Source organism: Cannabis sativa, chromosome 9, assembly GCF_029168945.1.
Source record: "Cannabis sativa cultivar Pink pepper isolate KNU-18-1 chromosome 9, ASM2916894v1, whole genome shotgun sequence".
NCBI lineage: Eukaryota > Viridiplantae > Streptophyta > Magnoliopsida > Rosales > Cannabaceae > Cannabis > Cannabis sativa.
Window position 1 is genome coordinate 20,944,839 of NC_083609.1, and position 21,754 is coordinate 20,966,592.

The 21,754-nt window shown below is 36.2% G+C and overlaps 1 protein-coding gene across 2 annotated transcripts; it reads right to left on the minus strand.

Annotated features, from left to right (window-relative positions):
* Positions 1-12,142: 12,142 nt before the first annotated feature.
* Positions 12,143-17,053, minus strand: LOC115722883 (uncharacterized). Of its 2 annotated transcripts, XM_030652235.2 has the most exons (11): positions 16,786-16,878; positions 16,129-16,447; positions 15,876-16,002; positions 15,612-15,770; positions 15,073-15,156; positions 14,570-14,659; positions 14,211-14,303; positions 13,956-14,099; positions 13,403-13,510; positions 12,767-12,818; positions 12,143-12,677 (listed from the first exon to the last, which is right to left on the minus strand). In XM_030652235.2, the coding sequence occupies exons 2-11, from the start codon at positions 16,395-16,397 to the stop codon at positions 12,646-12,648; spliced, it is 1,158 nt and encodes a 385-aa protein (XP_030508095.2). In that variant the 5' UTR covers positions 16,398-16,447; positions 16,786-16,878; the 3' UTR covers positions 12,143-12,645. The 2 variants fall into 2 exon arrangements, with proteins under 2 accessions (XP_030508095.2, XP_030508094.2); XM_030652234.2 differs by having other exon boundaries at positions 16,129-17,053.
* Positions 17,054-21,754: the final 4,701 nt, after the last annotated feature.

Genomic DNA, 21,754 nt, shown 5'->3' on the forward strand with positions numbered 1-21,754 from the left:
ACAGAAAAGATTACTGCAGTTGGATGAGTTGGAGGAATTTCGGAATGAGGCTTATGAAAACGGTAAATCTACAAGGAAAGAACTAAAAGGTGGCATGACCGAAACTTAGTCAGGAAGGAGTTTCAACCTGGGCAACAAGTTCTACTTTTCAACTCAAGGCTGAAGTTGTTTCCTGGTAAATTGAAGTCAAGGTGGTCAGGGCCATTTACAGTGGTCAAGGTGTTTCTTTATGCAGCGGAGGAACTGAAAGGTGAAGGCCCTAATACTTTCAAAGTTAACGGGCAGCGGTTAAAGCTCTACTTGGGAGGTCAATTTGATCAAGCCAAGTCCGCCATAATTCTGGGGCCACTATGAAGAACTCAATCAACGTCTAGCCGTGCGACGATAAAGGCAGCGCTAATTGGGAGGCAACCCAAGTGTTCTTTATAATTTAGTTTAACTCTTTTATGTTTTAGTGTTATTTTCTTTTTCTGTTATGTCTAGTTTTCTTTAGGAAACTGGTAAAACAATTTTTAGTTTCTTGTTATTTTTGTACTGCATAGAAAAAAAAAAAATTGGGTACGACCCAGTGGCCGCGGCGAGGTGTAGTGCCGCCGCGGCCAAAAGGGTCTTACAGAGACGCCATTTTTCGAAGCAATCTGGCCGCGGCGAGGGAATGTATTGCCTCGGCCAAAAGGTCTAGGCAGAAAGGCCAATTTTTTGGGCCTGTTTGGCCGCGGCGAGCCCATTTCTAGCCGCGGCGAGGCGGTCTGACACTTGAATAAAAAGCCAATACCACATAATTTCAAAATCAAATTCCCTCATTCTCAACCCTAACCTCCACACCGAAAATACTTCTCCTCCACCATATTTTTTCATCTAATCCCACTCAAAAACCCTTTTCTCTCAAATCTAACCTTAAATCTTCATCCCAAACCTTTCTAAATCATCATTCCCTTCATTAAACACTCTTTTCCTCTAAAAATCCAACCTTAAATCCCTAAAACCTCACCCAAATTTCAAAAATCACTATTCATCTTCTTCTTTCTCAAAAACTTCAAGGTTTTCTTCAATGGAGGTTGAATAAAGATGGATTCTCATTGAGGTAACAATTTTAAGACTCTCTATACAATTTTTATTGGATTATTTGTGGATTGTTAGAGAATTTTAAAATTTTTGTTGGATTTTTGAGATTTTTGCTCCATGCATTGTTCAATATTATTGTTGTGAGTAGGATTGAGTTTGTTTGTGAGAGGGTTAATTCCCGGGAAATGGATTTTTAAGGGGAAGTGCTGTCAAAATTTTTAAAAAATCTTGAGCGTTAGAAAATTTGGAGTGAGATGGGTCCTAAAAGATCAAGAGTGAGCGAACAAGGGGGAGCTTCATCATCCAACCCACCTAGGGGTCGCTCTAATCTAGATAGAGTAAGGTTTACCAAAATGGATGCTCAAGAGCGGTTTTCGAAATTGAAAGATAGGGCATTCATTGAAGATAGAGGGATTGATATTGTTAACCTGAGCCAAACTGCAAACAATCCTGCTGTATTTGCGTCCATTAGAGATTAAATTTTAAATAGGCAGTGGACTAAGTTCGTGGATGTCACTGAGCGTAGCAACCAAACCTTAGCTTTAGAATTCTTAGCCAACTGGCCAGAAAGAGAGGATGACAAGGTGAGGGTTAGGGGGTTAAAGTGCCTGCTTCCACAGCTGCAATTCATGCTCTTTATGAGCTACCAACCTTCACTGTAGAACAGCAACCTTTGAAGCAGCAAATTCGGGCAAAAAGTTTGGATTATGTGGATATAGCTGAAACTCTAGGGTATCCTGGACTTAGGTTTCATACATATGATGGAGAACCATATCAATTGTATCGGTATGAATTCAATCAGGTAGCCAAGGCATGGCTATACTTTGTTAGTGCAAGGATGCTCCCGAACAAACATTTTTCGGATGCTCAGATTGACAGGATTAAGTGGGTGTATGGAATTATGAAAGGTTACAATTTGAATGTGGGAGACATCATTCGAGTGACATTTGATATAATGGTTGAGGGGTATTGTGGTGGTGGACTTGGGCTTGCTGGAATTATCACCGACCTTTGTGAGAAACATGGAGTACCACAGTACTCTTATGATACCAAGGTAGCGCCACAACGCAGTATTAACTTGGCCACTGTTCTTCGACTCAAACCTCCTCACCCTTATGGTCAACCGCCAGCTCAAAGAGACCCTCCTGCAAGAGAACAAGAGGAGCATGAAGACATTGAACCACCACGTCTTGCCGGGCCTTTCGACCCAGCCATGCAGTACACTCACGATCAGCTAAATTATCTGATTCAGCAAAACATGCACATGCAAAATTACATGGCCCAACGGAGTGTTTTCGATGAGAAGCAGGTGGCCCAATTGAACACACTTGTCGCGAGGATGAATGTCGGTGTGGACGATCCTAACTATTTTGCCATGCCACCCCGCTTCAACCCCTATGATCAGCCACCTCCGCCAAACCCCTTCTAAGGGGCTCAGGTAAGTTTCTCTCATCCTGGTTTATTTTCACACATTGGGGACAATGTGCATCTTTAGTTTGGGGGAGAGACTTAAATTTTTTTCAGTTTATTTGTTTTAGTTAATTAGTTTTTTTTTTAGTGTTATGTGTTGATAGCTAAGTTGGAAGATTGATTGAACCACTGTTATTCACTTGTGCAATGGATTAAAATCTTAACTGTGTGCTTGATTTGCAACTATTTGAATTAAGGTGGATGTGTATTAGAAGGTTGTTCATGTAGATACAAAACATTTGTTTTTGACACATATCACTTGTGTTCTATTTGGTTTGTGGAATGATTGACTGGACATTAAATAGAATTTGTTTGACATACTCTCTTGAAGCGAAATCCTTGATGATTTTTTGTTTGGAAAATGATTTAGGCAAGTTTTCGTTGGATCAATTGAGCCTTTTGAGCCTACCCGAACATTTTACCCTAGTATACCCAAAGTTGAGCCTTAACCTATTCTAAAAATTTCTCACCACTTACCTAAGCTAAACTCATTATCCTTAACTCTTTTCACTCTAAACATACCTTATTATGCCATGAGCCTTTAAGCAAGTTTGGGGGGATAAATTGTTGTAAGTGGGGAAATAAAGTGTATTAGTAAGAGATTGAAAAAATATATGATAAAGTATTGTGTGTTGTGCCTCTAGTGAAAAAATAGAAGAAGAAAAAAAAAAGAGAAAATATGTGATAATGTCTTCTTGAAAAAATATGAAAAATATGAGGTAGGCACATAGGAAAAAATATGTAATCTCTTACTATTGTCTTTGGGATATATGAAAGAAAAAAAGAATAAATGTGGGTGCTTACTTGGTTAATAGTGCTTATGGTATAATGTAGCTTAAATGACTTGTCACCTACCCATGTACCCAAGCCACGTTGTGATAACCGAAAAAGACCTATTGATTCCAAAGAAAAAGTTGTTAACATTAGTGGAGAGAGGTATGTCATTCAAACTTATTGATCATGTGTTAATGGAATGTCGGGAAGTTTAGAACGGTTGTGATATGAACGGCGATTGCGATGTTTTGTGTTTGTATGAATTGCTTACTTCTAAATTGTACATCCAAATTAGTTCTTAGAGTTGGCAAGTTGAAATTCTGGTTATTGATGGCTTGAAGTTGTGCAGGTGGTGGTAGCAGTTCAATCGTCGGAAAGTTTGGTTATCTATTGTGTTGTTTGTTTTTAGTTTGAGTCTTAGTTTTACTCGGGGGCGAGTAAAGATTCAGTTTGGGGGAGTTTGTTAGGCTATTTTTAGCCTATATTTTGGATCTATTTTATGTGCGTTTTTCACTGTGTTGGGACGGAATTACGCTTGTTTTCTATGTTTTCAGGTTCTTTGGAATAATAGAGGTCTCGGATGCAAAAATCCAGTAAAAGACGAGCTGAGCCAAGGAAAACACGATTTTTGAAGAATTATGCATATCTGGTCGCGGCTAGACACAGCTTGGCCGCGGCTAGATCACGAAAAAATGAGGAACTTTGGAGCTATCTCGCCGCGGCTAAATGCTAGTTACAGAAACGTGTTTATTTAGCACTTATTTGGCCGCGGTGAGAGGAAGTATGGCCGCGGCGAGATCACGTACGGCTCAGGGGCATTTTTGTCCATCGAACCCTAAAAATTAGTTATAAATAGAAAATTGCGATTGGAAGTCAAGGGAAGCGATTGGGAACCCTAAAACACAGCAGAGAGTGGCAGGAAGAGCATAGTGATTCAAGTGAAGATCCAGAATTCATCCACCAACAGTTTCTTTCTTTATTCTTCTTTAATTTCTTTAAGTTGGATATTGCTATAGGAATGGTTATGGATTTATTTCTGAACTAAATTTCCCATTTAGGGAGGATGATGATTGTTGTTTAATGTTTTACCTAGTTAATGTTTAATTGCCATTCCGTCATTCTTGTTTGTGAAATTATCTTAATTTGTGTTTTATTTCATGTTTAAGACTGATCACCTTGTGCATGCTTTATGATCTCAATTCGAAATCTGAAAAGTGAGAATTGAGAATGCTAAAATTTGGATAATCGATGTTCTATGTGAAACGAGAGTATTTACATGACTTATGTGACAAGTAGATTATTACCTAATGTTGATTTCATGTTAGTTTAATTAAGGAATTAATTATATAACATGTGATTTAGAACCTAGAAGATCTGAAAAGAGCTAGGTTACTTTATAATCTGTCATTCACTTCAAGAATAGGATAGCAATTAGGCATTAACGATTTGGGTAAACAACAACATGATTCTCCTCCCTATTATCTCATCTTGATTAAACTCTAACTGTGTTATAAGTTTTCTGAATTTCTTTTAATTCTTTTTAATCAAAATTCTTTACAATTTGCCAAATAGAATTATAGGTATAGTTTAGTAGTAGTTAATCCAATTCGTTGTGGTTCGACCTCACCTGTGTGAGTTTACTACTTGATTACGTATACTTGCGTAGTGTTAATAAATTTTCGTAACATGTGTATGGCCCTCCGTACTTCCATGCAAAGAAGAATTTTTGGGCTGATTTCTTGCAAATTGGGGATAGATTCAGCGGTCTGTAGTTGATTTTGGGAGATACTAATTTTGTTCTTAGTGATTCAGAACGTGAAGGGTCTTCCAGTAAGGACCAGTTCATCCCGTTCATTTCTGATCTGGTAGACTCCCGGGGTTTGATTAACATGCCAATCCACGGTGACAAAATGACCTGGGACAACCACCGATCTGGAAGGAACCATGTTAAATCCGCTCTTGAAAAAGGTTTGGTTAATAGGGCTTGGCTTAACTTATTCCCGAGAGGTTTTATCTACTCTATGAATACGAGCAATTCTGATCATAGACCCTTTTGTCTTTTTTCTGGTGGCTTGGATGCCAAGATTAAAAGATGCTTCAAATTTGAAGAAGGTTGGACGCGAGACTAAAGAAGTAAGTTGGTGGCGTCCCATGCTTGGAAGTCAGTTGCTCACCCCTGGCCCCCCGCTTACGTTTTCAAAAAGATTGGAGCTACTAGGGTAGCTCTTCTTCACTGGCACAGGACTCAATATGGAAAACTAGACAATCTTATAAAAAATTTGGAGAAAAAACTTGATTGGTTGCAACGACTCCCCGCTGGAACCCGTGATTGGAAAGCTGAATGTGAAATCTGGAGATCTCTGAATGAGTCCTTAGAGAAAAAAGCTATTTATTGGAAACAGTGGGCTAGGATCTCGTGGATTAAGGAAGGGGATAAGTGCTCCAAGTTCTTTTTCCTCTCTGCTGCTATTCGCAAAAGGAGAAATGCAATAGAGAGTATCTTTAACAAGGATAATGATTGGATCTCATCTCGGGACCTTATTGGCCAGGAATTCTTTGAGTTCTTCCAAGGGATCTTCGCTGGGTCGGACAGCGGGCAGACCCTCAACTACAATGATTTGTTTCGTGAGGGAATCTCTGCTGAGGACAGTGAGGCCCTCCTTATGATCCCAACTCGCGAGGATATCAGAAGAACTCTCTTCGCCATGAACAATCACAAAGCCCAAAGTCCTGATGGGATGTCTGTCCTTTTCTTTGAACACTATTAGGATTCAGTGGGAGAAGATTTATGTGAAGCTGTTTCTGACTTCTTCAGTATTGGCAAGATGCATAAAGGTGTTAATGCTACAAACATTTTTCTCATTCCTAAAGTCCAAAACCCGAAGAGAACCAATCATTTTAGGCATATTTTTCTTTGCAATGTGATGTACAAGGTCATTTCAAAGATTATTGCAAACAGAATTACGCCATTCCTTCCGTCTATTATATGCCCAACCCAAGCCACTTTTGTGCCGTGTAGGAGTATACAAGACAATAATATGATAGTGCAAGAGATTATTCACTCTTTCAACCGAAAAAAAGGCAAGGAAGGTTACTTCGCCATAAAAATTGACCTCATGAAAGCGTATGATAAGTTGAATTGGAGATTTATAGACCATGTGCTTTCTTGCTATGGTATACCTCAAAAATTTTGCAATTGCGTTTCCCAGTGTATCACTACCACCACCCTCAATATTTGTCACAATGGGGGGCCAGTTGGCACGATTAAACCATCTTGTGGTCTCTAACAGGGTGACCATCTATCTCCCTACTTATTTATTTGGGCTGCAGAAGTTTTATCGAGGTTGCTTAAGGATGAATTAAGCAAGAACTCTATCGAGGGGATAAGGCTCAGCAGGGGAGGTCTGATTCTCTCTCGTATCTTCTTTATTGATGACTTAATTCTAGTTAGAAAGGCCAATTTACGTGAAGCCACGGGCTATTGGCATTGCCTTGAGAGATTTTGCTCTTGGTCTGGCCAACAAGTTAATAAACTCAAATCCTCAATCTTCTTTAGTAAAAATACTCCTGATAATTTGAAAAGAGAGATTAGGGATGTTTTGGGAATTGGCTCTTCGAAGGGCAACATCAAGTATCTGGGGCTTCCTCTCTTCAGATCAAGACAGAAGGATGTAGACTTCTACTTCATTCTGGACAATCTCACTTCTAAGTTGCAGGGTTGGAAAGCAAAAACCTTGTCTAAGGCGGGTCGGACTACCCTTATCAAATCAGTGGGGCTTTCATTGCCTTTGTATGCCATGCAGACTTCTAAACTCTCTAATCGTCTAGTTTCCAGAATTGATGGTTTAGTGCATGATTTTTGGTGGGGCTTTGAAAAAGGCAATCATGGTCTTTACCTTAAAGCGTGGGACAAGCTCTGCCTTCCTAAATCGCGGGGGGTTGGGCTTTAGGAAAACTAAGGAAATGAACCAGGCCTTTCTTGCAAAATGGGGATGGAACATCCTCAATGGTTGTCAGTCTCTGTGTTGTCGGATCCTGGCTGCTAAATACCTAAAAGGGCAAGATTTCCTTAATTACATATATAAAGATCCTGATACTTGGTTTTGGAAGAATGTTTTTAAAACCAAGCCAATCTTGAGGAAAGGAGCGTGTAAAATGGTGGTTGATGGGAGGGATACAAGCATTTGGGGGATCCTTGGATTCCTCACATGAAAGATTTCTACTCGAAATGAAATGGATCATCTGATTCTAATTCTCGTATAGTTGCGGATCTCTTCTCCTCTAGTGGAGGTTGGGATATCCACAAGTTAAGATCTCTCTTCGATCGAGAGACTGTGTCTGCAATTTTAAAAAGTGGGTCCCCCTTTGGCCATGGCAAAGATAAGTGGGTTTAGATTCTTAAAAGCAATGGTCGATTTTCGTGCAAATCGGCCTACCTGACCCAGGTCATGGAAAGAGCTCCCCTCTGTGAGGTTGCTCTGTCGCTTTGGAACAAGCTTTGGAATAGTAAAATTTTGGAGCGCCATAAGGTTCTTTGGTGGTCTATTCTATCCAATGCTCTCTCGGTTCGGGCTGTGATCAGGAAGAGATTTCTTATAGAGGATGCTAGCTGCCCTTTGTGTGGGATGGGCGAGGAATCTCTAGAACACTTATTTCTCTCTTGTGAAGTGGAGTTACATGTTTGGAGGTCCTCGCCTTGGGGCATTTATCCTATTTGTGACACTGGTATCCGCTGTGGGATTTGGTCAAATTCATCTGGGACCTGAAACACAAGGAAATTGCTACTGAGGAGGTTTTGCTTTATGCTTCGATTGTTGTTGACACGATCTGGCAAACCCGCAATGCAAAGGTACATAATAATGATACAGTTGATGTGAAGAAGTGTATTGACTCTATTTTTACTTCTTTTACTGATTTACATGCTTCTTTATTTCCTTTCCCTGATTTATGCCGGAAGGTGGTTTGGTCTTCTCCCCCTGAGGATTGGATTAAACTGAATTGTGATGTAAAAGTAGGATTAGAAAGCATGTGTACTGCAATTGTTGCCAGAAACCATCTTAGTAGGGTGGTTTGGATTGAAACGGCTCGGCTGGATTTCTCTTATGCGTTATGCAGTGAGGCGGCAGCCTGCTGCTTGGCTCTATCAATTGTGAAGGATATGGTTTCCAAGTTTGTCATCATGGAGAGTGACTCAAGAGTAGTTATCAATGCTCTCAATGGGAAGGCGTCATGTTGGCAATTGGAAAACTACGTCTCATTTTGTAATAGTTATTCTCCTTTTTTTACTAGCTGTATTCTCAGTAATATTAGTTGAACTTGTAATTTTGTTGCCCATAATGTTAATTGTTACCGTACATAAAGCAATATGATTTGACTCTTTTTTTCTCTTTTTAATTTCTAAGCTAACTATTTTATTTATTTTTTTTGGTTAGAACTTAGAAAAATAGCAATGTCAGTTAATAACTTAATATATATATATATGTGAATAGTTAAACATAAGAGATAATTACACAAGATACCATTTTCATAAAAAAAAAATATATATTTTTACGTTTAAAGAATTTTTTTTATATATTTACAGTTTTTCATAGAAACAACACGAAAACCACAAAAAAAACTACATAAAAGTAACATGAAAATAACATCAAAATAACAACAAAAAATCAACAACAAATTAATCAGAGTACAATATAAAAAGACCGTATATTATGTAAATTTAATTTAAAAAAATCATAAACATATTTAAAATTCCGTGAAATCGTATTTTTGTTATTTTTTTTTAATTATTTTTGTGTATTTGTGAAATAATCCCTATAATGCATAGAAAAGGGTCTTTCTCAATATCAGGCCTTGGCTAGTTGTCATTCGAGGAAATTAGACTCTATATCCTTTTTATATTGTCCTCTTTTATTTTTATCTTCTTTTTTAAAGTCTATCATTTTTACCTCTTTTTTAACACTTTATCAATTTTGCCCCTGTCACTTCAATATACTCTTCATGTCACTACTTTATATCAAGGTATTTTGGGTACAGTACATACAAAAAGAGGTATATTTCAATTAAATATAAATTAGAAGTAGATTTGGTTAATTGATAAATAAAAGAGGTATTTTTCAATTTACCCCTTGCCCATAGCTTGGGCCGGCACTAAGAAGGGTATTATAGGTATGAATATAAAATGTGCCTATTTTTTTAATTTTAATAAGCTTGTGTTCAAAAATTTAATATAATCAAATGCATGCATATAAATTCAAATTTCCCTAACTATATATACATCATCATATAAAAAAAGTAAAATTTTAATTATTCAGATATCATAAATAAAAAAGGGTGCTTATATAGATATATTTATTTTTTAGGAGTGCACGGTAAAAATACCATTTAATTTATGTACACTATCTAAAATATTTGAATATGAAAACCTAAATTCAAAATAATGAAGAATACAACTTCTATTTATGATAGAATAATTAGTATTTTCATTGTTTGACGACACTATGTAATCGTGCACCTAAATAAATAAATTGTTAAAAATTCTCATTATATAATCATAGCCTTTTTATTAGGTTTTACTTGTTTTTATTTGATTTTCATTGTTTTAATCATTTTTTAAAAAAAAATACATATTTTGTATTAATTCTTTTGTAATTATTATTAAAAATTCAATAACTTTTCTGAAAAGATTCTTTTTCCTAAGAATTTTCATTTACTCAAACATTCTTCATATTTACAAACTCATATTATTATGTTATGAAAGATGCAAATTTCTTACCTAAATGAACAATAAATACATTGGCCAATAATAACTTTAGATTAGAGTTATTTAAGAGGAGGCATGATTTAGAAATAGAAAATATTTAAAAAAAAATACTAACTAACAATAGAAATTTTTACAAAAATACAAAATGAAATTTTTATTACATAAATACTTACACACGGTTACCTCAACATTTTTACATTTTCTCTTTATTTTATTACATATATACCACATGCACACTCTCCCATGCATATGACACGTACATCTCCCCCATCCCTCCTCAATCAACCATCAATCACTTCCCTCTCTTTTTTTCATTTTTTCCTTTGATTTTTCATTTCTTTTTAGTTTTTTTTTTAAATATCTTGTAACCTCCATTGATGACTTATATCAATCATACCTTACATCATTTTCCTCTTTTTTTCTCTTCTTTTTTTTTTATTATTTTCAATTTATTTTCATTTTTTTTAAAAGCTGAACTCTTCTCCTTCCCCTCTGCCAAAAAAAAGTTCTAAAATGGGATTGAAATCTTTAGCTAATAGGAATAAGGGCAAACGTCTTGTTGTTCAAGACGATGACTCCAATTTTGCTCCTCAATTGTCGAAACGTGAGCGAGCTCCTCCTAAAAAGAAATCAAAGGTTGTTGCCCATGAAAATATTTCTCATGCTCCTGCTCAAAAAAATGATTAGGATGGTGCTCCTCTTCGATCGCAGGTTTGTTTTCGGTTTTTTTTTTTTTTACCCCATTTTTCAAATTTTTTCATATTCAACTTTTGTGGGTTTTGTGTTTATTGATTTCTCATTTTGTAATAGTTTTTTCATAGTTTTTTAATAGTGTAAACACCTTCTGTATGTATTTTTTTTTATATGTTTTTTATCTAGTTGTTTCCTGTCCATTTTTATATCATCAATGGGTAACAATAAGATTTATCATGGATGTTGATGTTCAAAGAGTTTTTCTTGTATTTTAGTTTGTATACAGTTGATTTGTAGTTTTATTATAGTTTTGCTACTTGCATATGTTATTTCATTATAAAACTAATATGCAACTATTTGCACAAAACTTACTATGTATAACTACTATTTCTTAGTCCCCGTCAAATTAAATTCCTGCATAATATATAAACTGTCATAAAACGATAATGCAACTATAAGGCAACCAAAACAAAAAATAAACAGACTTATACGAAACTGGTTGTACCTTAATTCGAATTTACTCTTCTTATTATGCTTTTAAAAAAATATATTTATATTGGAAACCAGTATTCAATCAAAATGCAACTGTATATAACGTGGATGTATTATTCATGAGGTTTTTTAAAAAAATTTACATCATACATTGTTTTGGATTTGGTGGGAGCTCCAGATCTGTTTGTTACAGATATACATTTCATGAATCTGGATTTCGATATTAGGAGGAGTTGTTTTGATCGAATAAAACAGAAAACAAATGTGTAATTTCAGTTTCTTCACAATTTTTTTGATTTTTTCTCGTCATTTTCTATTTAGATCATTGCAGGTCTTCTTTTCCAGTTGATTTCGCCAGAATTAATGGTTGTATTTTCCTCGTTTTGATTTCATTTTGGTTATTTTGCGGTTTTGAAACGATCGAGGTATGTTCATCTTCATCGTTCGCTCTGTACAGCTGAAGGCTTAGTGCATGTGGTATTTTTGTAAATATTTGTATGTGGACTATATAAATGTTTAATGGCCTGACCCATAGTATTTTTGTAATTTTTTTTCCTTTTTTGTATTTTTCTGTTTTTTTCTCTTAACAATATCACATCAACTTTTAAATGATAAAATAACAAAAACTAACAAAAATATTATATCTCTATAAATATAAATAGAAGAGTTCACTAAATCTTTTCAACATGATAAAAAAAAAATTATAAAAGTATTATATCTCTGTAAATAGAAGAGTTCACTAAATTTTTTTTAACATGATATAGATATATCATTTTAGAAGATATAATTTAGTAGTATTGTAAGTTATGAGACAAAAACACTAATTATTCCTTAAAATAGTTTTGCTTAAATATTTTTAGGAGCAACTCACGCACAAACTCAAAGGGCTTAGAAAATGAGCTCAAATTGCCTGTAATCACAATTAAGTACAAGTAAACGTTCATAATCCAATAGGAGTACCCAACTTTGATATCAAAGAAAAGAAAGAGAAATTGCACAAATTACAGGACCCAAAAGCAGTGAAGCATTGTGAGAAAGAAATTTTATCCTCCAATCATCCATGATCTCATAAATCAGGACAAGAATCGACTGTATCCATTTCAATTTCTTGTCTCATAAGTTCATTGCCCCCATTCAGGGCTATAAACTGTTGAAGATCCGTGAGTTAGAAATTTCAAGTTCATCAGAAATAATGATGCACATGTCTTCTTGTTCAAGCAGATTCCCAAGTAGAGGCTCACTCTAACTACTACTAAGCCTTCTCAAGGATTCAGTCATCTACTGGAGCAAACATGCAGAAGAATGTTGATTAGACCAACTCCATTGCTTAACGGAAGGCTTGAATTTCTGAATGCCACACCAACAAGACTGATTGCAGGTTGCTACTTCAACTACGTGGCACATTCCTCTTGGACTTGACCATCTGCAGCATCCCACCAAGTCCAGTTTTTTACATTCATGAATTTATTGAAATAAGTAACTGTTTAAAGGTAAATAAGTTTTAAGTTTCACCAGCAAGGTCGACCGCCAAGTTTGCCTCAGCATCCGCCTCTGAGTTTAAACCCTTTGAAAGATACATGACAAAATCAGTTAACAGATCTAAGAAAAAATTCAGACAACAGAGATGTTGACTGCATCAGCTCGTGATAGTACTTAGGTGGCATTTAGTTGGAAAAAATGAAAAGGAATGGAATAAAATTTAAAATACATAAAAAAAAATTGATAAAAAATTATTAAATTTTTTCTCATCATACATTGGAATGGTCTTTCCTTTTATTTCAAAATAGAATAGTCATTCCACTAAAATGGTGGAAAGGTCATTCCATTGGAATGAGATTCCAACACTTTAATATGCAACCAAATAAAGGAATGGAAAAAAAATTGTTTTCTTTCCTTTCCATTCCATTTCACTACCTCCAACCAAACGCCACCTTAGTGGTGTGAGGTTTGAAAAAATCAATTTATGAGAATAATGACCTTTACTCCTAGTTCAAAGATGTTTTAACAAAGATTAGATGATAAATTGTAACAGGAATGTTCGGTGTAATAAATTGTTGTACAGATAAAAAAGTATTATCAGAAACCATAACACATAGTGAAAGACAGCTTAGGGAAGTACAAAACCTAAGCAGAATCAACTTTGCTCACCCTCAAAACATGTTCGATCTGGAAAGAATCAAATCGATCCTTCAGTTTCTTCACCTCATCACACAAGATTGACATGTTCTCATTTTTTGCCTTCCATAAACCTTGAACCTGTTGCAGAAAATAGTTTTTAACTTAATCTCAAGTTTCTTCTGAGCTAATATACCAAAGAATAGATATCCCTCTTGCAGTTGCTACAACATAAGGTTTGATCTCAACAATGATGGGAAGAAAGCTGAATTTTATTCCTTATACTTAATAAGGAAAAAGATAAATTAGTTAATGTAATGTACTAGTTTTTTTTTTTTTTTTTTTTTTTTTGAATGGAATGTAATGTACTAGTTCATTGCATTAACTAGAGGGCATGTACAACTTCTGTACCAGAAAAATGGTACAAAGTACGCATACATATCCTCCAAATAAAGGTGAAAAGAAACCATGAAGAAACTACAATAAAGTTACTTACAAATAATAATGCTGCTAATTAATCTAGCCGCTGTTGATTCCAATATCATATTAGGCAAAACAAAATTAAGTGATAAAGAAGATAGCAAACCTGCATACAAACAAGCTTGGAGTCTCCTTGGACAGATATCCTATTAAAACCTTTCTTAACAGCATATCTCAATCCTAATAGAACAGCTCGATACTCAGCCACATTATTGGTAGCTATACCAAGGCCTTCCCGCAACTTACAAATCTAAGAAGAGACAAAGGTTTTTTATTTTTTATTTTTCAAGAAAAGACAAAGGTTAGATAAGAGAAGAAAATAAAAGGTATACAAACCATATAGAGTAAAAGGAAAGCTCACCAAACTTCCATCATCAGATAGTAGCACAGCCCCCGCACCAGCTCTTCCAGGATTTCCTTTTGATGCACCATCAAACTTAAGAATACATGACCGCTACATGTGTAATATATCGCAGGATTCAGGTTTTTATAATTGTACAGGCCATCCAGAAATCATAACGAAAATAAATAAATAAAGATGCGTCTCAATACACCATCTTTGTCCGGAAAAACCAGCTGCTGTTGAGGCAGATACAATTCAATGGTTATTTTACCCAAAACAAAGGGTCACAGTTTTTTGTTTCAAACTTTAGATTGCAATACAAGGTCATGTATCCCTGCTATCATCATTTCATCAGGCATTAATATAATCTAACTTACACAGTTCACTGTTGATAATTTCCCCACATTAGAATGATCTAATTTGGGATGCTTTCTTGAAGGATCAATTGACGTAGAACCCATTGTTTCCTGAAAAACAGTCAGAATTCACTACTTCAGAGCAGCCAAATATAAAGATTTAAGCGTGACAGGGGAAACATATGCACAATACATTTGATAAAATAAAATGTGAAATGTAATATAGCCATGACCTCCTATGTGCACACAAATATATTCTAGCAATAAGTACAAACTATGCACGACTTCAATGGATTAACATTTTGACACTGGTATACAGAATCTACAAAACAGACATGACAAGGAAAATGCATAGATTACAACGCTGATACATTTATCTTAATATAAAATTCTATTGACAAAATAAAACAGGGTTCTCTTGACTAGTACAAAGTATATACCAACAAACTTTACAAAAAGACCATTTGTTTGTTTTACTTTCTTGAGTCCAGATATTTTCATAGCATTCATGCTTCCCAACTTACCAGATCTTCTGACCCTTCCACTAGCTGTGATCTCTTTTTGGATGTATCCTTGGTAGATGTTTCCCCTAATGAAGGAGTTGGAATCTGAAATTTTAGGGAATAATAAATCAAATTTATTTCCACACACAGCTTTATCCCATCGAAATTATAATCAGAAAACATACATTTAAAAACAAGTAAAAAAACTCCAGCAATCACAAGGATCAAGGAAAATAGGAAACATTCCAAATAGTTTCTCAGCTCATATTTCCACAATTAATAGTAAAAAGACCTACAAAAGCCAAGACAACAAATCGTTGCATTGATAATAGCCAATAAAAAAAGCATTAACAACCTTGGCAATTAAAACTACTAGCTCAAATTGTTGCCCAAAATCCTCAGTACATCATCAAATTCATATAGATAATTGGAGAGATTTTAACTAAAGAAACATGATATCCTCTACTGTCTACTCCATAGGTTGAATTAGAAGAGAATTTCTCCTAAAACAAATCACAATTCTCAACCCAGACAACAACACAATTGACAACTCATCTTACCTGCAATGGACATTGCACAAGTGTGCCAAAAATGCCATCTTTCATGTCGTCAGCTCTGATAGTGTAGAGGGCATCCTTCAGTCCCCGCGAAGTGAGATACTCTTCAGTATCATTTGACAAACGGTATCCTTTGAACACGCTAACAGGAGGGTCACATATCTAATCAATCAAATACCAATAAATAAATAAATCCACAGCCAACATTCCAAGTTTCTAAACAAACATCTCTCAGACCCTCACTATGAATTCAATCAAACATTTTACCGAAGAACCAACTTGCGCTTGGCAATCATTTAAATTTCTGTAAACACCAATGACATCCCCCTTGCGCACGACATAGAAAGCATCTTTCTCCTGGTCCATTGCTGGTTCGGGCTTCAATTTCCTTCTCCTAACAAAAACAAGAAAGAAAAATCATCATTTTCAAAATCAAAAACATCTCCAAATTCGAATTAATAGATTCATCAAGCTAACTTTCGAGTTGATTAAATAAACTAATAATGAGTTCTGTTACTACCTTGGCGTGGTTTCAGTTCCACTACTACTACTACTACTAGAGTCGCTTTTGGTTGCTTTCTTTGAGGAGTAAAACCGAGCACCAAAACTGGTCAGTGAAGAGTTGAGATTGACGTGTGGAGGAGTAATGCGGTAACTATACTGGACTCTTCTATTACTCCATGAAGAAGAAGAAGAAGCATAAGCTCCGCACCAACAAGTCCGAGCTCTGAAATGACTGATTCTGAAGATTGCTTCAATGTGCGAAGAAAACTGCGACAAGCAGCTCATCACACGTTCTGGGTTTCTTCTCTAATGATGATCCCAACTTGGCATTTCAGCTGCCAAATTAGAACCAAACAAAAATGACCCAAAACCTATTTTCTTGACATTATTTAAAATCTCAATTTTCTTTTCCTAGAAAAAACATGGCAAAAATACCCTTTACAGAAAAGTGACCAAACTTTACACGCGCAAAATATGAGCTCGCTCCCAATCTCAAGATTTTAAAAATGCAGAACCCGATCATCTCATCCTCTATCCACAGTGACTTCTTAAACCCCACCCTTTTTGTGCACACATTAAATTAAAGCCCGTTCTTGTCTAACAGAGACAATTATTTTCTTATAATAACAATAACAAATCACAGACACTTCAAAACGAGCGAATAAGAAAATACCAGTTAGTTCGTCGTCGAAATACTGACTGGTGCCGACGGAGAGAGAAATGAAGAAGAAAAAAAAAAGAGGCGGCCGGAAATCACATCTGAAAAGTTTCATTTTATTTTATTTTTTTTTTCATTTTTAATTATTTTTAGGCTAATTAGAATTTTTGCCCTTAAACTTTGACATTTATCAAATTATGTCCCTGAAATTTTAAAGTCGTTAAAAATGTCTCTTGAACTATTGAGATTGTTAGATTTAAGGACTTTGGTCTAATTTTATTCAATTTTACTATTTCACTGATTGTTTATGTACTAAACTATGTTCCCCAGATTTTGATATATACCAAATCATGCCCCTCGAACTTTGACATGTACTAAATTATGCTCCCTTAATTTTCATTCATGTTAGACTTTTTTAGTTCAGGGAGTATGATTTAGTACATGTCAAAATTCAAGAGGCAAAAATCTTAATTAACCTTATTTTTAAGATTTTATTCCAAATTATTTAAAAATTAAGACGATATTATACTTAGAGACTATATATATATAACATTATTTCTTTTATTTTAATTTGTGCTAAAATTAATATTGTTTAGTTTTTGCATGCTTAAATGATGATTCTGGCCCGGGTAAACATTGCTTTTCTCTCTGGAGCCTTCTAGCAGGTATGTCGTCCATCTCCTTGTTCTCTTTGAGTTTGGTTCCTCAAACGGAGGATCTCGTCCACCCTAACTGGTATAGTGGTGGTTTGACCTTTTGCACTTCCTCTTATTTGCCTACTCTCTCATTTCCCCTATGTAATAAATGCTCTAGGGGTTATTATGAGTTTATTTCCCATCTCATTAACTCTGATCAGAGCATTAATTGCTCACAACACTTCCTTTTGTCTCCCCTAATTAATTTTTCCCATCATTCCCTTTTGTCTCCTCGCCATTTACTCTTGATTTCCCGTATCTTTTATCAGAAAAACCCCCTTGATTATCGTAAATTGGGGGCGGATGCCTGTGTTCCCAATGTCCTTCAGGTTTCCCTCATTAATATGGCTGCTGGGGATGCGACTTCAGATGTGACTAGGGCGGTTCTCAGGTGTATTCTCCGTGGCTTTTGGTTCTTCCTATATATCTCCAAGCTCAGGTATCTTTTTCTTCATCTTCTTCCTCTCATCTGGCTTTTTCTTGCTTTTCTTTTTGTGTTTTCTTCTTCTGTTGCTATGGATGAATTTTTAAACAATGTCTCAAATGCTCTTGTTCTCCCTCCTGAAGAATCCACTGTCTTTACTTATGACACTGGTTCTTCCAGTTCTGAACCAGCCCCCATTAGTCTCCTTCTTAAACTCCATACTGTACGTCCTTACAACCGACCTTCTCTAATGAAAACTTTATCGGGTATCTGGTCATCGCAGTGCCGTTTTCCTGTTACTGTGTCTGAACATGCAGATGGCATGTTCATGGTCTCCTTTGGCTGTGAAGGGGACAAGGGTAGAGTTTTAGAGGGTCAACCGTGGCATTTTGCCCAAGCCCTTACTATCTTTGCTGCTCCTGATAGTTCCTTCCCACTTACTCTTGACAATCTCCACTATGTTCCTTTTTGGATCCAAGTTTATGGTATCCCTTTCATGTGTAAGTCCTATGACCTTGCTAGATTTATAGCAATGGAGATTGGTGATCTTATTGAGGTGGATAAGGACACCATCAAAGAGGGTACTGGTCCTTATCTGCGGTTGAGAGTTCTCATGGATGTTAATTTGTCCATTAGGAGGGGTATGAACATTAAATTTATTAGGATGGGGCGTGAGTTTGTTAAGTGGTTAGATTTCAAGTATGAGCGATTGCCTGATTTCTGTTTCTTCTGTGGGAAATTGGATCACACAAAAAAATTCTGTGTGGCTTTCTTACAGAGGTGTGATGAGCTTCTAACTGAGCCTTTATGTCCTTATAACATCCTCCTTAGGGGTAAGGAAAAGATTACTGACAAAACACAACCTTTCCAATATCCCCATCCCCCTGCCATCACTATGATGAACTACCAACCCGTCAACCTTAACATGCCTCCCCAACATTTGTCTGCTCAAACTATCAATTTCCCTTCCTTTCTCAGCCTTAATGATCATTTCACTGGACCTTTTGCCTCTCCTGCTTCTACTGGAGTGCTTATGATGCCAACACCATTTAACCCCAACTTCCCTGCTGCTTCCTCACAGCCCACTAGGCCTAGATTTGACATATCTTTGCAGCCCTCGGCTTTTATATCTTATTCCACTGATTCTTTAATTGTGGCTGACCAGCCGACTGATCACATGCAAGCTTCCACCACTGGTTTTAATACTCCTATCTCTTGCTCTGATATTTCTTCTTCTGGTGGTGACATTGCTATGGGAGTTAGCTCTTCCCCTAGCCTTCCTGACCCTGCTGTTCGTGGGAAGGGGTTAGCTTCTGCCTCTGGAGTGAAGAGACCTTCTTTCCAGCCACACAATGTTGTGGTTGGAGGCTCTGTAAGGTCCCAACTGAAACGCGCTCGTGCTGGAGATAGAGAAGATGAGTCTTCTCTTGCTGCTGAAAATCTGGAACAGGCGGGTGGTGCTATGCACACCCACCCAGAAAAATGAGCGTTTTAAGTTGGAATGCACGTGGTTTGGGGAGTACACGTGCATTCCGGAGGCTCTCCCTGCTTGTCAAAGATCAGTGCCCTGATGTTGTTTTTTTGATGGAAACCCGATTGCCTATTATGGCTGTGGATCGTGTTAGAGTAGCTTTAGGTTTTGATAATGGTTTTGAAGTCCCTAGGAAATATTTTGGAGGTGGACTTCTTCTTTTGTGGAAAGCTACTGTTTATGTAAATATTTTATCTTACTCTAGTAATCATATAGATTGTAATATTAGTTTTAATGATAATGAAATGTTTCATTTTACTGGCTATTATGGTTCTCCTGTTGCTGCGAATCGTTCTCTTACTTGGAACCTTTTGGAAAAAACTTACTCTAATGCTCCTAATCTTCCTTGGCTTATAATGGGTGATTTTAATAGTTTTTTGTCTTTTGATGATAAAATAGGGAGTAACTATTATAATTATAATGATATGGAAAATTTTGCTAATTTTCTTGATAAGTACTGTTTTTCTGCACTCTCTTTTGAGGGTGATAAATATACTTGGCATAAAGGGTCGGTGCATGAGCGGCTTGATTGGGCCTTAGAATCTGAGTCTTGGAAGAATCTCTTTCCTAATGCTACTTTGTACCATTTACCATTTCATGGCTCTGACCATCGTCCTCTTAAGGTTTGCCTTACTGAACCGAATGTGTCTAGAACTCACTCCTTTAGGAAGAGGTTTCAATTTGAAAACATCTGGCTCCAAAGTCCTGCTTTTTACTCCACTGTTCAGGACTCTTGGACTAATTCTTCCAGGGTCTCTTCTTGTCCAAATGCTTTTAGTGAGTTCCTTTATTGCCAAGAAGGTTGTATTTCAGCTCTAAAGTCTTGGAATAAGTCCACTAAGGTCATGTTTCAATCTAGAATTCAGGATACTCAGAAGGAAATTGATAGGCTTCAAGCTTCTACTTCTTGTAGTAGTGAATCTACCCTGAGAATCCAGAATTTACAGTCCCAACTGGATGCTCTTCTTTACAAAGAAGAGGTCTATTGGAAGCAACGCTCTAGGGTTAATTGGCTTAGAGCTGGAGATAAAAATACTAAGTTTTTCCATAGGTTTGCTTCTCATAGGAAAAAGAATAATACTATCAAATATTTAAAGGATGAGTTTGGCAATAGTATTAATAATCCTGAGGCTATGTTTAGTATAGTTTCCTCTTTTTTCACTACTCTTTTCAGTTCTGAGGGCTGTGATGCTGAGGCCACTAGTCGCATCCTTGATTGTTTAGGGCCCCCTCTAGATGAGTCTGATGTTGAATATTTGGCTAGCCCTTATACTGCTCAAGAAGTGAAAAAAAGCTGTTTTTAGTCTCTCTGGGGATAGAGCTCCGGGTTTGGATGGTTTAAATGCTTTTTTCTATCAAAAAAATTGGACCACGTTAGGAGCTAGTTTTGTTAATGCGATTTTAGATTGTTTAAATAAGGGAATTGATTTTTCTGATATTAATACTACTCTAATAGTTTTAATTCCTAAAAAACAGCATGCTCATTCTTTAAAAGATTTTCGACCTATAAGTCTTTGCACTACTATGTATAAAGTCATTTCTAAAGTCCTAGCTAATCGGCTTAAAGTAGTGTTAGATAAAATAATCTCCCCTTTCCAAAGTGCTTTTGTTTCTGGGCGTATTATTTTTGATAACATTCTTATTGCCCAAGAAATTGTCCATGCAATCAATAATAGGAAAAATGGTAAGCGTGGATGGGCTGCTCTTAAGCTAGATATGGCTAAAGCTTTTGACCGTGTGGAATGGCCTTTTTTGGAAAGTCTTATGTTCCATTTTAATTTCCCTACTAGTTTTGTTAGTTTAATTATGAAATGTATCTCTACTACCAATCTTTCTTTTCTTCTAATTGGTGCAGTTTATGGCTCCCTTAAACCTTCGAGAGGTCTTAGACAGGGGGATCCTTTGTCCCCCTACCTCTTTATCCTTTGTGCTGAAGGCTTATCTTCTCTCCTTAGAAATCGGCAGGAATCTCATATTTTTAATGGTATTGCTATCTCTCGTCATGCCCCTGCTATTTCTCATTTATTTTTTGCGGATGACAGTCTCTTATTTTGTACTGCTGATAGAAATTCTTGTCTGGCACTTCAGGACGTGTTTAAGATTTACTCTAAGGCTTCTGGGCAAGCTATTAACTTCTCTAAGTCCTCTATTCTTTTCTCACCTAATACTGATCCTAATATTCGCACTTTATTTTTCCAAACTTTTAATCTTGAGGATCGACCTTTTGGCTGTAAATATTTAGGTCTTCCTCAGTGTCTCTCTCGCTCTAAACACCATTCTTTTTCTTTTTTGAGTGATAAAGTTGCTTCTGTTCTCAGAAGTTGGTCTTCCAAG